A 15,654-nucleotide genomic window follows, 5' to 3' on the forward strand; every position below is an offset into this window, starting at 1 on the left:
GCAACTGTCCAGATGACAAATCACCATGTTTAGGTCTGGGGATGTGCTCACTGAAGCCTGTTAGTGACCTTGTTTTGAAGAGAACCCCCTTCACCTGTTTTATCAAGTTTCAAGGTTGCTCTCCTGATAACTCAGCATATTTTCAACCTGTTTTTCTTTGATCCCAACCTCTATTTTTTCTCTTAATTTTTATTGGAGTATAGTTGATTTACAGTGTTGTGTTAGTTTCAGGTATACAGCAAAGCGGATCAGTTATACAGATATCCACTTTTTTAGATTCTTTCCCCATATAGGCCATTACAGAGTACTGAGTAGAGTTCCCTGTGCTATACAGTAGGTCCTTAACAGTTATCTATTTTATATATAGTAATGTGTATATGTCAGCCCCCATCTCCCAATTTATCCCTTCCCCCGCTTACCCCCAGTAACCATAAGTATGTTTTCTACATAGATCCCAACCTCTATTTTTAAGAAAAAATTTTAGCAAGTACTTAAAAGATAACAGGATGTGCTTCCCTTCCCCTTCTCACCAAAAAAAAGGAAAGCTAGGGCTTCCCTGATGGCGCAGTGGTTGAACGTCCGCCTGCCGATGCAGGGGGCACGGGTTCGTGCCCCGGTCCGGGAGGATCCCACATGCCGCGGAGCGGCTTGGCCCGTGAGTCATGGCCGCTGAGCCTGCACGTCCGGAGCCTGTGTTCCGCAATGGGAGAGGCCCCAGCAGTGAGAGGCCCGCATACCGAAAAAAAAAAAAAAAAAAGGAAAGCTTTTTTCCCTAAATATCAAACATAAGATATGAAATGAAACATTAATTTCAAATGAATTTTGGATTCTAATTTACAGTATCTTTTAACTTACAGTCGTCTTTTGATCTGTATTTTACATCCCAGGGAAGAACACAGAAACGTTCTCCTCACGTTCTCAAAAGAATGGCATTTATTTCATAAATACTGCAACTGAAGTGTGAAATCAGTTATAAGCAATTTTATATGTATATTTTGAAGTAATTTGGAGAATGCAGGGCACCACAAAAAAGTGACTATTAATCCATCTATTAAAGATAAGCCATGAATATTAGATTTGGGCAGTTTTTGGGGGGTAGAAGTACAAACGCAAGCACCTTTACTGTCCTTTGAGGGAATTGTCTTCCATTTAGATTTCTACACAGTGAGATCGAGACGATGCTGCCTCTCACCGTGTGGCTCAGTGAACACCTGTATCAGCATCAAGGACAGCACTCACCCAGCACATGTCAGGTGTTGGACTCTGCTCCAAGTGCCCCATATATACTCTATTGGTTATCCTCACAGTAATCCTATCAGTTAAGTACTCTAACACTCACTTTATAGATGAAGAAGAAACCAAGGCACAGATGAAGTCACACATCTAGGGAGCTACGCAGCTGGGATCTGAACCCAGTGTAGGTCCAGTGACTGCTCTCATGGCTCTGCTACACCATGTCTCTACTGCTGCTGAGGCTGCAGTCGATCCCGGGAGGGCCTGTTCTAACACTACTTTTTCTCTACTTTTTGTATCTGTGGGTCTACATGTTCTTGGGTGATAAGAATCTGATTGTACAAGTAAAATTCCAAGGAATTTTTGCATTCAGGCCAGACATAGCCTGTTCTTATGGATAACCAGGTGCCAGAAGTAGCACACTAATGGATAAGATCGAAATTCACAAAAACTTAGCTTACAGAAATGGGACCATGAATGGGCTCTCTATGGAGATAAGCCCCATTGTCAGGGTTTATCTTAAAGGGTATAAATGTGTGCACACGTGTTTCTTTGCTAGAAAGATCTTAGATTGTAGGTAAGAAAAATAATTTTAAGCACATAGAAAAATGTCCAGGAGAAAATACACTAAGCATTACCTCAAGAGAATGAGATTTGGGGGTAAGGATACAGAAACATTTTCTATTATTTTATATATGGCAGTACTATTCAAACCTTAAAAATATTATACTTTTGTAATAATTAAAAAAATGGACATTAATGGTCACTGATTTTGTATTTGTCATTCCTTTTTCACTGCTCTGTTCACCACTTAGGTCCTCGAACCAGAAAGATATAAATTTGAGTAATAAAGGTCTTTGAATTCTAATACCTAGTGAACCTGAATTTGACATGAGGGGAGGGCAAATCCAGTGAGGTAAGTATAGACATTTCTGTGATTATAACTAGCATGTAGTTGAGTCTTGTTTTTCAATCCAATCTGACAATCTTTGTCTTTTAGAGTGTTCAGTCTGTTTTAATTGCTAGTAAGTTGGGTTTAAGTCTACTATCTTGCTATTTATTTCTATGACTACAGATGAGTAAAGTTTCAAATTTAAGCCAGTTTAGGGATTTCCCTGGCAGTCCAGTGGTTAAGACCCTGCAGTGGGGATGCAGGTTCAATCCCTGGTCGGGGAACTAAGATCCGGCATGCCGTGCTGTGCGGCCAATAAGCAAATAAATAAATTCAAGCCAGTTTATCTTATGCGTCAATCTCAGCCTACTTTTCTTTTTAAAGATAATTCATTTTTATTTATTTATTTATTGGCCGCGTGCACAGCTTGTGGGATCTTAGTTCCCTGACCAAGGATCAAACCCGGGCCCACAGCAGTGAAAGCACCAACTCTTAACCACTGGACTGCCAGGGAACTCCCTTCGGCCTACTTTTGTTATCATTCATCCCAACAAACACAGCAGGTTACCAGGTGGCCATCGAGGGTGTAGGTTTTTCATGCTGTTTTGTTAGGGGGAGTGGAAAGAGCTGGATCACTGGCTCCACCTCAACAGGTTTAATTCCATGTTTGTCATAAATATTAGGGATTCTGCAAAAGACTATGAAAACAGGGCTCTGTGGTTACGAAGTTTGAATTCCAAGGTCTTTTCTGTGACTTAAATACACACCCAATCGAGGATATGGACTACAAGCTAAGGCTGATCACCCCTGAACCAGGTTCTAGGCAATGCTCCAGCTCTGGACAGTTTATGAGCTGAAAATAACTAAGACTCCCCTGGCCTCAGGAACTGGGAAAACAGCTGAGTCTTGAAGAAGCTAAATTGGGAAAGGGCAGAGGTAATGCACTGAGGACTCCCATGCAAGTTCTGACACTGGAAATAGCAAATCTAAGTTTAAAACAGGCAGCTTTCCATACCAGGGCCACTGTTGGCTCCAGATGATATATGCACCAATAGGAAATCACTTTCTGGATTAAACCCTCAGCCTGGATGCGTGGCTTACCCTCCTAAGTTACAGGTGTTTAAGCAATCTTTTGCTTTCCAGACTGAAGCAGATGTCACAAAGTATCCTACTCATTTTGCAGTGTTAAGTCCAAAGTAGACTAGCACTACTGATTTTATGTTTTTCCAGGAGAAACTCATTCTCCTAAGGCATGACATGCTTTCACTATACTATTGTATTTTGCAGCCCTTTGGGCTAATGGGACCCACTAGGCAGAATAACCCCATAATGTGATTTTCCGTGAAAGAAGTACAGAATAGAATTGGAGGCAGGAATGACTGACGGGGCAGTCAAAGGAAAAACTATGCAGTGGAAGCCTGGGCTGGGGAATAAAAGCTTCCAACTTCACAAGCGTCTTGTCCCATCTCAGTGACTGCAGAAGCTTAGCAGTTTAGAGTAAGCTCTGACACTTACTGGGGTAAATTACTTAACATCAAAACCATTTCTAAAGGTGCTAGGAACAGTGCTGGTTTATCGCAGCTCTCAATCACCAGCAGCTATCATTTTCCACAATGGGAAGGTGGGGCCATAGTAGGTCTAAACAGCTGCCAACGTTCATTTTGAAAGGACTCCAAGGATCAAATATTTCAAATGTAAGCTGGACTTGAAAGTTAGAGCTACCTCTGGTGAAATCTCCCTTAAGTCCTTCATTCCTTATGAGACTTAATCATACACCTTAATGAAAGTCTTTATTCAGTTCCCTCCTTTTTATTTACCAGAATTCCACTTTAATTTGGACCTAGTCTGGATTATTGTTCCAAAGCCTTCTAGGTTTTGGCATCCCCAACTGCTGGACTTTTAATCCAACAAACCAAACAGAACAAGCAAAATACCCTCAGAAAAACAACTCATGTGCTTAAAATTTTCTCCAAGGTCCCCCGTGCCTAATGGGTAAGGTCTGAATTTACCTTGGCCTTACAAAGCCATCTGAAACCTGAATTAAACTGGTTTTCCCAGCCTCTTGTCACCTCCAACTCTCCAATCCAACAAACACTCTTGTCCCAACACGCGGAAGGGGGGGTGCCTTTCAAAGTCTTCACATCTTCACCATGCACTTCCCTGTTCAACCTTCAAGGCTTAGCTAAAATGTTACTTCTTTAGTGAAGCCTACCCAATTCCCCCAATGGTTTCTTCCTTCAGGTTCCATTTATCACTTAATCTCTAACAGAGCACTCAACAGAGCATTTTCTTTCTTTACATCTGCCTTTCCCAACAGACGTACTCTTCCTTCTATTTCAAACATTTTTCTATCTGCTCGATTGCTATCGCTTATAGAGTAATTGTGGTAATAATTCATTTGAAATGCACTTTGTAAAACTGTGAAGTGTAACACACCATTACTAAACTGATCTGAAGGAGAAATGGGATGACTGAATGATGTTGCTACTTTTCTTTTACTGGTTCAAAGTCTGAACAGGTTTTCAACCTGTTGTAGCCATTTTATGAAAGATAACCAGCTGGTATAATGGCTTAAAAAAATAACGAGTGGCCCTCGAGCAGCCCACCCAAGTAAGCACCACACATAAGGAGAATCCACAAGATGTGTTACAGTTAAAAGAGTATCTATAAAAAGTTTTACTTTCTTCTCTAATTTTTAATACAAGACATCTAAAGTCTTAGATAAACGGTGAGTTGATACTATCAGGAACAAAATATGGCACAGATTCCAAAAACAAGAAAATATCTTTTTTTTTTTTTTTTGCATTTAGGCTTTAGAGTCACTATGCAATGATTATCAATTCGCCAAGAACCGTAACAGTCAGATACTGGAGAAAAAGAGATATGAGAAACATCTTTTATTTTTTCTAAAGAGGTGAAAATAAGTAAGATTTCTTATATCTCTCACTCATAAGATTTTTAAACTCTTAAAAATGCAATTTCTTTTCAAAGCACATGCCATCTTAAAAAAAAAATCTTAGCAATGTACATTTGCACTCAAAGAAAAACATGCAGCGCATTGTCCTCTGACAAAATTCTGCATAAAAACCCCACACGACTTTCTGCAAATATGTCCCCTCTTTATCTTTTAGGGACTCCAAACCACAAACATTCAGTGCAATATTTATTGTTTCTTATTTCCGTAGGAAACACAGGACCAATGATGTCTTCTGACTACAACTGTTTCTGGATGGCTGAGCAACAGTCTCCCTCTGCTTTATTTTAAAGTACTCTCTTTAACTTGCTGATGTAAGGTACAACTAGAATTCAGCAAAACTTGAGGATCCAAGTGGAAGATGGAGGAGAAATACTTAAGGTGTACCCTGTGCCATAAACTTAGGAAAAAAAATTTACACAATAACAAAACAAAACCAAAAATCCTCAGATTTTATCAATGCACCCTTTTAAAAAGTTTTTTTTTTTTAGAGTCCTGAAAGCAGCTTAATGTGAATCAAAAGCAGTTCCTGAGTAACTGCTGTAAACAGTGTCTTTTTAAAATATATATATATATATATATATATATATATATATATATATATATATATATGTATATTTGCAACTTAGCTCATTTTGGTTCTGCCTTAATTTACCTCCCTAGCTTTTAGTTTAATCATAGTTCTCTTCTTTTCAGTTCTCAATGTGCAAGTACAATAGCATCAGCTCCGAGTCGGCATGGTACAGATGTTTCTTGTCACTTTCTTGTCACATGCAGGTGTGATCACCTGTATGTCTGACAGGCCAGGTTTCCAGAGTCACTGCAGGTCACAGTTCTCTCAGTCTCACAGAACCTGTGAGAGCCACAGACACTTCACGTTTTCTTCATCAGACGCCGTGACTGCCACGTGTGGAGCTTGTTGTAAGCTGTCTGGAGCATCTCCTCTATGTGACTTACCAACTGAAAAACAGAGCAAGACACTTAGGCAACAATGGTAAAGCCTGGGGAAGTTACTGCTTCTGATTCAGATCTGGCACATACTTCAGTGTTGTTCGCAAGCTCTTTTTTGTTCCTCCAATGAGGCAACACACAAGTCCTCTGTGAAGGTGTTATCAGACACATTTTGTATAGAAAGGTAAGAGGATGGTGGGGTATAGTAGAGGCTGGAAATTCACCTGCTTTGCCTGCACTGTATGTCTGCCCTGTCATTAACCAGCCATAGGACAACATGAAATCCTGTGTTCTAGGCTTTAGTTTCTTTTGTCCAATGAGAAAGGTGAACTAAACTGGTGATTTCTAGGTTTAAACATTAGTCTCTTGACTACGATCAAGGGGGTAGTAGCATTGACACTAACTCAGAGAAACTTTGAAAACTGCCCCGCTGCCCTGACGATTCTGAGGCAGGAGGTCTGGGATGAGACCCAGCAATCTTCTGAGTTTCAAAAGCTCCTCCACTTAATTCTGCTGCACAGCCAACCTTGTGAAGCACTTTTCTATGTTCTTTAGGGTCTTTTCCAGGCCTAACACTTCAGGATTTCAATGTAACTCAGCAGATTACAGAAAAATCTAAATGGTCTCAAAGCTTCACACAAGTATGACGTCATGCCTTAGGTCAGGACTACGTATCTTGAGCAGAAAAAAATTTTACCCTCGTCACAGACATAACTAGAAGTCAGCAGGACCACACTGATCTAAGCTGATAAAGACCCCTAAGGCAGAGTGTCTTTGGATTATCTGTTTCCTCGGAAGTGGACAGCGTAATTTACATGGTTGGAAGTAAAAGTCTTATAAAAAGTCTGCAAGTCAATTTTGGCAGTATGGGGACAGAGACCAGGAAGTCCTAAACCCTTGTAGCATGCCAATAACTTAGATTCAATCTGAGGTAGTTAAAAACAAAATAAACTCTTATTTACCACACCTGTTATCACTGTGTGTGTGTGCATGCGTGTGTGTGTGCACGTGCACAAGGGGGAGTGTTATGTTATTTACTTCTGTCTGGGAACTACACTGCTCCTTAGGCTGCAGTGGCTCCAGAGAACCAGTTAGAAGAGATGAACGCCACAGCCTCCTGTAAGGCTGCACATGGCCTCAGAATTCTTTTGACTATAGTGCTCCAGGCAGGTACAGTCAATTGAGAAGGCACATAAACTGAAACCTATTTGTCACCCTTGCTCTGCTGTGGGAAGACACTTCAAGCTTCTTTTCTGATTATAAATAACATTGTTATATTTTAAGAAAAACCACTTAGAATGTTTAGGGAATAAAAACTTACTAAAAATATTACTGATGAAGATTTTTCAACTTTCAACTGTAAAACTCTGTTTTGACTATCCTACTTACTGCAACACTGAACTCGAAATTTGTACCTACTACTTTTTTCCCTGTCATCTCTGAGAAAACTTGCATTGACACATAGAGAAACAATCTTGTGTGGTTGCTCTAGCCTTGCATTAAAAACAACGCTAAAGGGTTTCCCTGGTGATGCAGTGGTTGAGAATCTGCCTGCTAATGCAGGGGACACGGGTTCGAACCCTGGTCTGGGAGGATCCCACATGCCGCGGAGCAACTAGGCCTGTGAGCCACAACTACTGAGCCTGCGCGTCTGGAGCCTGTGCTCCGCAACAAGAGAGGCCGTGATAGTGAGAGGCCCGCGCACCGCGATGAAGAGCGGCCCCCGCTTGCCACAACTAGAGAAAGCCCTCGCACAGAAACGAAGACCCAACACAGCAAAAATAAATAAATTAATTAATAAACTCCTACCCCCAACATCTAAAAAAAAAAAAAAACTATTAAAAAAACAACTGTATTTATAAAAAAAAAACAAAAAAACAAAACCACGCTAAAAATCCTGGGCATAAGGTGACACTTCTCATTGCCTTACCCACTGCCCTGCCCTGCTGTCAACCAGGGAAGCTGAAGGCAGACCATAATCCAGGAACTGTTCAGCTTACTTTCATAGAATGGCAATTCTACCTTTCTTTGCATTGCTACATTTGTACTTGCTACTCAGGTTTTCAAAATAAATACCTTTAGGAACGTACATATAGGTTGTAAATCTATAAAGAAAAGCATGGAGGTGATTATTACAAATCCTGGTTAGTCATGGCCTTGAGAGAGTGGGACAGGGACACTCAGGGTACTGGTTCTATTTTTACCATGATTGGTGGGTACACAGATACTTGTTTTACTATTTAAAAGAGCAAATGTATTTTATACACTTCTGAATGTATGACACATTTTACAATTAAAAAACAGTATTCCTGGGACTTCCCTCGTGGTCCAGTGGTAAAGAATCCGCCTTACAATGCAGGGGACACAGGTTTGATCCATGGTCAGGGAACTAAGATCCCACATGCCACCGGGCAACTAAGCCCGTGCGCGGCAACTACAGAGCCCACGCACCACAACTAGAGAGAATCCCGTGCGCCGCAAGGAAGAGCCCGCGACGCCGCAACAAAAGATCCCGCATGCCTCAAAGAAGATCCCGCGTGCTGCAACTAAGACCTGACGCTGCCAAAAATAAAATAAATAAATGCTCTTAAAAAAAAAGAAAAAAAAGCAGCCTTAAAAAAACCAAAAAAACCCCCCAGTATTCCCAGCAACAGAAAAAAAACAACATATATACTCATTTACAGGAAAACAAAGCTAATGTCATCATTTTACCACACAGAGAAAAATATTAGGCCAAAATTAAATTGTTGCCTTACATTTGTGCTTAAATACTGTCTCCGAATTTTTTCTTGGAATGGGCAGAGTTTTGTAACTTGGAATCGTTCCAAATTACTTTTCATTTTCACTACCTAAAAATAGATGAGAGAAATAATGAATTACAGACTCTCAAAGAACCTACAGGGATCAAGAGAAAAACACACATAAGGTTTCTTTTTCTTTCTTCTTCTTCTTTTTTTTAAGATTAACTGGCTCCACCAGGCAGAGAAGCAATATCAAATATATTTAGATTCTTTTGATTTATAATTCATATCCTTCCTGATGTTTTTTGTGCATGTGTATAAATGCATATGTAGAAAATATACAGTATACACTGTTTTAAAATTCCACTTGGTTTAACGGGAACATCTTTAAGTTATTAAATACTAAGTCGTCATTTAAAATGGATGTATCTTTAACCAATCCCCTTCTGGTAGATATTTAGACCATTTCTACACAGACAGTGGTAGAGAAACATCTCTATGGCTCAATATTTGCATACATTCATTCTTAATTATTTCCTTAGGTTAAATTTCTAAATGTTGAATTTCTGGGTCAAAGCATGTCTTAAAAAGGTAGTACTTGTAGTGGAAGAAAGGACTGTCTTCTTAGCAACTTGGCCATCACTGATCATTCTAAGTTTTTTATCCTTTTACAAATTATAGATGACAAATGCGTTTTTTATGTAGCTTTAAAGATAATTTATTTGAATACTGAGTATGAAAATTTCCTCTTAGGTTTATTGGGCCACTTGCATTCTTTAGTGAATCGCCTGTTAAAAGTGTTTTGCCTATTATTTTAAATGAGGTATTTATCTTTCTCTTAAAGATTGTTTATAAGAGCAATCTATATAGTAAAGCTATTACTACTTTTTTAAAAAATTGAATTATAGTTGATTTACAATGTTGTGTTAGTTTCTGGTGCATAGCAAAGTGATTCGGTTAACTTTTAAGATGCACGATTGTTAAGTTATAGAACTGGTCTGGATCTCAAGTTTCTTTGTATACAAAATGGGTGTCAATACCTACTCCATCAGGATGCTGTGAGGCTTAAATGAAACAATATATGCAAAGTAGTGTTTGGCACATGGTAAACACTCAATACAATTTTCCAACTTCAAGATAACACTTCACTAAGTTACGCTACTACAACAGCTGGCTGTGTTTGGAATCGGTTCTGACCTTTTCTTCTAGGAATGGCGTATTAACGGGAAAGCAGGACCAGAAGTGCCGTAGAAGTTCCCCAACAGCCACATACAGGTGTTTCAATTCAGACTGAATATCATTTGGCACCATCTCTGCAAAAGAAAAAGTGGTCCATAAGATAAAAGCTATTTTCCCATGTAGTAGTAGTAGTAGTCTCTGAAAGAATGACAACTCAGAGAATAAAGATGAATGCGCACTCTACCAATACTAAACCAGGATGTGCTATTCTGAGACAAGTTACTGATTTTGTGGCCCACAGACCACAGGATTCAAATTTCCTTGGGGTTTTGGAGGAATTTTCAGGTTTTGCTTTAAGAGGTAGGAGAGGAAAAAAAAATGTGTGACTAGCAATGTCACACATTACTAGTGTGACACAGCAATGTGCCACTGTTTGTAATATTAAAACAATACTGAAACATAAACTCTTGTCTAAATATGCTTCAGGATCTGGATGCATAAAAGCAAAACAAAAATCCCAGAAATGTCCCAAAGAGAAACCAATAAAACTTAGCACTTTTCTCAAATTGCTCTTTTGAGGTTATTTAGGTAAAGGGACAGCAACAGGAGGTCCAGCACATACGGTTTATGGCTTGCTGTGTCCCTCCCTGCATCAGTGCTCCTCCAGGTGACAGTGCTGTGATGGTACTACTGGCAGCACTGCTTGAGAGAACCTGAAAGAAATTGAGACACAAAAAGTGGTTTCTCTTTTTTGGCCACCCTTTTTACTTAACATTTCAGTTCTATAGCAAAATGTCCAATAAGTCTTCGTTCCTGTATAAATACGTAAGTTATAGCAACCAGAGTGAAGGCTAGAAACACAGTATGTGTAGAAACAGAATACCTACCAATCTTCCAGGAATACCAGGCAAGTCCATAGGTACCTCAAAATACACACACTTTTGTCTAGTCAAGCCCCCCGCTTTTGTGTGTGTGTGTGTGTGGTACGCGGGCCTCTCACTGTTGTGGCCTCTCCCGCCGCCGAGCACAGGCTCCGGACGTGCAGGCCCAGCGGCCATGGCTCATGGGCCCAGCCACTCTGCGGCACGTGGGATCCTCCCGGACCGGGGCACGAACCCTCGTCCACCGCATCGGCAGGTGGACTCCCAACCACTGCGCCACCAGGGAAGCACCCCTCCCCCTGCCTTTTTAAAAGTATAGTTGATTTACAATATTGTGCTAGTTTCAGGTGTACAGCAAAGTGATTCAGTTACACATGTATATGTATATATCTATATTCTTTTTTTGATTCTTTTCCATTATAGTTTATCACAAGATACTGAATATAGCTCCCTGTGCAGTAAATTCTTATTGTTTATCTATTTTCTATATGGTAGTGTGCATCTGTTAATCCCATACTCCCAATCTATCCCTGCCCACCACCCCTCCTTCTCCTTTGGTAACCATAAGTTTGTTTTCTATGTCTGTGAGTCTGTTTCTGTTTTGTAAGTAAGTTCATTAGTACTATTTTTTTTTTTAAAGATTGGGAGTGAGTTATTTATTTATCTGTTTATTTATTTATGGCTGTGTTGGGTCTTCGTTGCTGCATGCAGGCTTTCTCTAGTTGCCGTGAGTGGGGGCTACTCTTCATTGTTGTGCACGTGCTTCTCACTGTGGTGGTTTCTCTTGTTGAAGAGCATGGGCTCTAGGTGCATGGGCTTCAGTAGTTGTGGCACGCAGGCTTATCAGTTGTGGCGCATGGGCTTAGTTGCTCCAGGGCATGTGGGATCTTCCTGGACCAGGGCTTGAACATGTGTCCCCTGCATTGGCAGGTGGATTCTTAACCACTGTGCCACCAGGAAAGTCCCTGTACTATTTTTTAGATTCTACATAGAAGTGATATCATGTAATATTTGTCTTTCTCTGTCTTAGCCAAGCCCTTACTTAAGTACCAACTTAACTTAGGAACTCTTAGCACTGAAGGTAAAACTGAGTTTAAGGAAAGAAAAAAAGACAAAACAAATGTTAAATCCTTACTGGCAGCTGACATAAGAAAATCCAGCAAAGCAGAAATATATCATTTGTCATTTTTCAAGGAAGTGAATACACCTAGCCAAAAGGGGAAAAAAACCCACATTCCCCACTGTATCCTATCCACATTTAGGGACATAACTGATCTATCTCTTCATTGAGTGCCTAACAAGTACCAAGGGATAGCCATGGAGAGGAACAAATCATTTGCTGAATAGCTCAAGCACAGGTTTAGTGTGTCTCAGTGGAGTTTTTACAAGTAGAAACCTATGTGTGTATGGGCTGGATGAAAAAATATTTAACTTGGTGTAAAGAGCACATTATAGGACAACTATGAGTCAAGGGGACATGAATGTTCACTTTATTCCTATTTCCTTTTGTTAGAAATGTTATAGTGCATTGTAATCAGAAGTTTCAGTGACTGCTGAGCTTGCCCACTGGTCACTGGCTACACTCAGGTATACACATCTGAGGGCAGATGACCTCTTCATGTGTCTCAGATAATGAAATCACTTTTTTAGGGGTGTGCGGAAGAATCTAAATATTTAAGACTGACCACAGCTTAAAAAAGTTAGGTGGACCTACTTTGGCCCAAGGGCCAGATGTTGGAAAAGTATAGTCTAGAAGGAAAGATGTAGTCGAACAATCCCATATTGTTACGTGAGCATAAGTATGTACAACACGTATTGCCTTGCTCTGTCCACTGAGGGGATAATGAAACCAGTAGCAAATGACATCCCAACAGTAATGAGTACACCTAGTACTCGCATCTTTGTTTCTAAATCTAAACACTTAAAGGAAGATTCTGTGGCTGGGCAGGGAAAGGATAAGATGAATTTGGAACATCTATCTCACTGTGCCATAAAGTAAGGAGGTGCTCAAAAATTGATGAAGATATTGTCATAAAGATACCAGAGCCAGTGTAAATAGCATGGGAAGCATCTGACTACAAAGGGGCAAGGGTACATTTTTTGGGTTGACAAAACTGTTTTTTATCATGTTGGTGATTACACAACTGTACATGCACACTGAAAATCAAGGAATAGCCTGAAAAGGTGTATTTTACTGTAGGTAAGTTATACCTTAGTTTAAAAAAAGAAAAAACTGATAGCAACAATTAATAACCCATAGAATAATATAAAAATCCATGCTTATAAATAAATAAATGTAAATAAATAAATACAGGAGACAGGAAGGGAAGCTCAGAAGGTCAACTGATGGGAGGATAGAATTAGAAAATCACCATTTAACCACCAATATGGTAATAACTGTTTTCAGCAATTATCAACAGATTCTAAAATGCTAGTGGGTAAAAGTTTGATGGGAAATAAAAAATTTAGTGTCTCCCCACAAGATACTTATTACAAAGGGAAAAATAGTAAGTTTTTGGCGGAGAAACCCGGTAGATAGTACCTTAACCAACTGATCAAACGTTAATATTGCAAGTTAGGACAAATACATACGTGCTTCCTGATATGATGCATAAGGGACAACATATCACTTACACATCATTCTGGTGGTATTTTTGCCAAAAACGCATAACATGAAATACACTCATGAGAAAACAGAGAAGCTGAAAGTGAGGGCATTCTCCAGAAAACTGGCTTGTACTCTTCAAACACCAAGGTCATGAAAGACCAAGACTGAAAAACCATTCCATTTTAAAGGAGACTAAGGAGACATGAGAACTGAATGCAATTCATGCACCTGACTTGGGAAGCTGGACCAAAAATAAAGGTTTTCTTTTACTATAGGGACATTAGTGGTACAATTGGTGAAATTTTTGCAAGACCTACAGGTTAGATAATAATACTTTATCAATGTTAACTTATTGTTTCTATAACCATACTGTGTTATGAGAATGTCTTGTTTTAGGAAATATGGACTGAAATATTTAGCTGTAAAGGGATCTACTCTCAAAATGCGTCAGAAAACTTTTGCAACTTTTTGTAAATCTGAGATATTTCAAAATAAAAAGCAAAAAGTAAGTCCCAATATGTGATAAGCACTACAATACAGTACGAATTCAGTGTCTCAGTGTTTATGAAAACAAAGAAAAGAGAAAAAATAACTCATTACTGGGCACATTGAGGACTGCTTTACAGAGGCAATGGAATTTGAGCTGTCTTGAATTATTATTATTAGTTCCCCAGACACAGGCAAAAGGGCATTCTAAGAAGAGAGAAAGCATGAGCAAAAGTACAGGAAGCATGAGGATGACATGATTAAAAAACTCTGGGTAGTTTATAGTGTGTTAGGTTGGAGTATAGGACTCTTGGTTATGTGGGGAAGGGAACGGTGGAGACATGGCTGGAGCTGGGACTGGAGATGTGGGTTACAGCCAGATTACAGAGTTTGGCATGTCAGACAAGGACATCCAGACAATTACTGTGGGAACAAAGCAAAGGGAGGCAGTAAAGGTTTTTAAGCTGCAGAGTGATGTGATCAGAATCATGTTTTTAGCAAGATAACTTGCAGTGGCAATGTAGAAAACCAGTCAGGTTTGCCTAAGTCAAGGTAATGGAGTCAAGAAATACTGAGTTGACAGAACTTGCTGATCCACTGAAGTATGTACGAGGGCAGGGAAAAATAAAGAGTATCTAGAGAGTGATGTCCAGAAATTTGGGGAAATCTGGGAGATTTTTCCAATAAAACTGTGTATATGGAAGGAAAAATCAGCAATCACAAAACTCATTATCTTACTTTTCATCATCATCTTATCTTCAGGTATGCCAAATACCTCTTTTCTCTACCTCTGACTTTTTCAATTTATTAAGCAGAAATATGTCTTTAAACCCCATTAAAGTATTAGTTGTACAGTTCAATTTGAATGTGCTCATAAACTGAGAAAACGGAATGGGAATTCTGTTTTTCAAACAGTACAAGTCACCTACCTGAGTTAATTTGGGTGTATAAGCTTCCATTTCTTGTCTAATACTTTGAAAAGAATTAATAATGTCCTGACTTGTTGCATACTGTAGTGACTGGATTGGAGTTGGACCATGATAATACCTGAAGGTTAGCAAAGAAGAAATTACTAATCATACAGAATAAAGGTGCTCAACATTTGTCTTTCAAATATTTTAGCAGTCTCAAGACAACATTCTCCCCAAAGTAAAGAGTTAAAGATATTTTAATTCCTGTCAGGGCAATAGGAAGAAAACAGCACAGATAGTCAAAATTTATTTTCTTGGCTTCCATCATTTAGGTTCCTTTCCTGAGATGCACAAAGTAAATTTTTAAGGAAATAAGATACTGTATTTTATGGTAACAAACTAATTAAAACTTGAGTTCTATACTTGCAGAATATATTCTGCAATGACTTGTAATATAAAACTATTCTGTCTCAAGTTAATTTAATATTAGGCACCAAACTTACCTATCTGACTTCTTGAGGTTTAGTGCAATTGTTTTTATGGAATTATTTTTTCCCAAGTCTTCATATTCAATGGACTCTTGTAACTTCGCCTATAATTATCAACACAACACTTTTTATTGTAAAATTCTCTTACAAAAATAATGAACATGACTGAAAAAGCAAAACTGTACAGAGGGTAAAATATGAAGTCTTCCCAAAATGAGTCTCACTTCCTAGACATGACTGCTCTACAAATAGCTGAACCCATTTTTTCACCATCCACTTACACAGAGTACCTGTTTTCCTACACTCTGAC

At 39.2% G+C, this 15,654-nt stretch overlaps 1 protein-coding gene across 1 annotated transcript in view; it reads right to left on the reverse strand.

Annotated features, from left to right (window-relative positions):
• Positions 1–5,007: 5,007 nt before the first annotated feature.
• Positions 5,008–15,654, reverse strand: part of GTF2H1 (general transcription factor IIH subunit 1) — a 34,020-nt gene continuing 23,373 nt past the window's right edge. Inside the window, exons 10-15 of the mRNA XM_081238921.1 lie at positions 15,360–15,448; positions 14,875–14,992; positions 10,593–10,683; positions 9,989–10,104; positions 8,807–8,899; positions 5,008–6,059 (exon numbers count right to left, since the gene is read on the reverse strand). Coding sequence (XP_081095047.1) covers positions 5,973–6,059; positions 8,807–8,899; positions 9,989–10,104; positions 10,593–10,683; positions 14,875–14,992; positions 15,360–15,448 — 594 coding nt within the window. The 3' untranslated portion in view covers positions 5,008–5,972. The remainder of the gene's footprint in view (positions 6,060–8,806; positions 8,900–9,988; positions 10,105–10,592; positions 10,684–14,874; positions 14,993–15,359; positions 15,449–15,654) is intronic.

The sequence above is a fragment of the Mesoplodon bidens genome (assembly GCF_964165515.1).
Source record: "Mesoplodon bidens genome assembly, chromosome: 7".
Classification (NCBI taxonomy): domain Eukaryota; kingdom Metazoa; phylum Chordata; class Mammalia; order Artiodactyla; family Ziphiidae; genus Mesoplodon; species Mesoplodon bidens.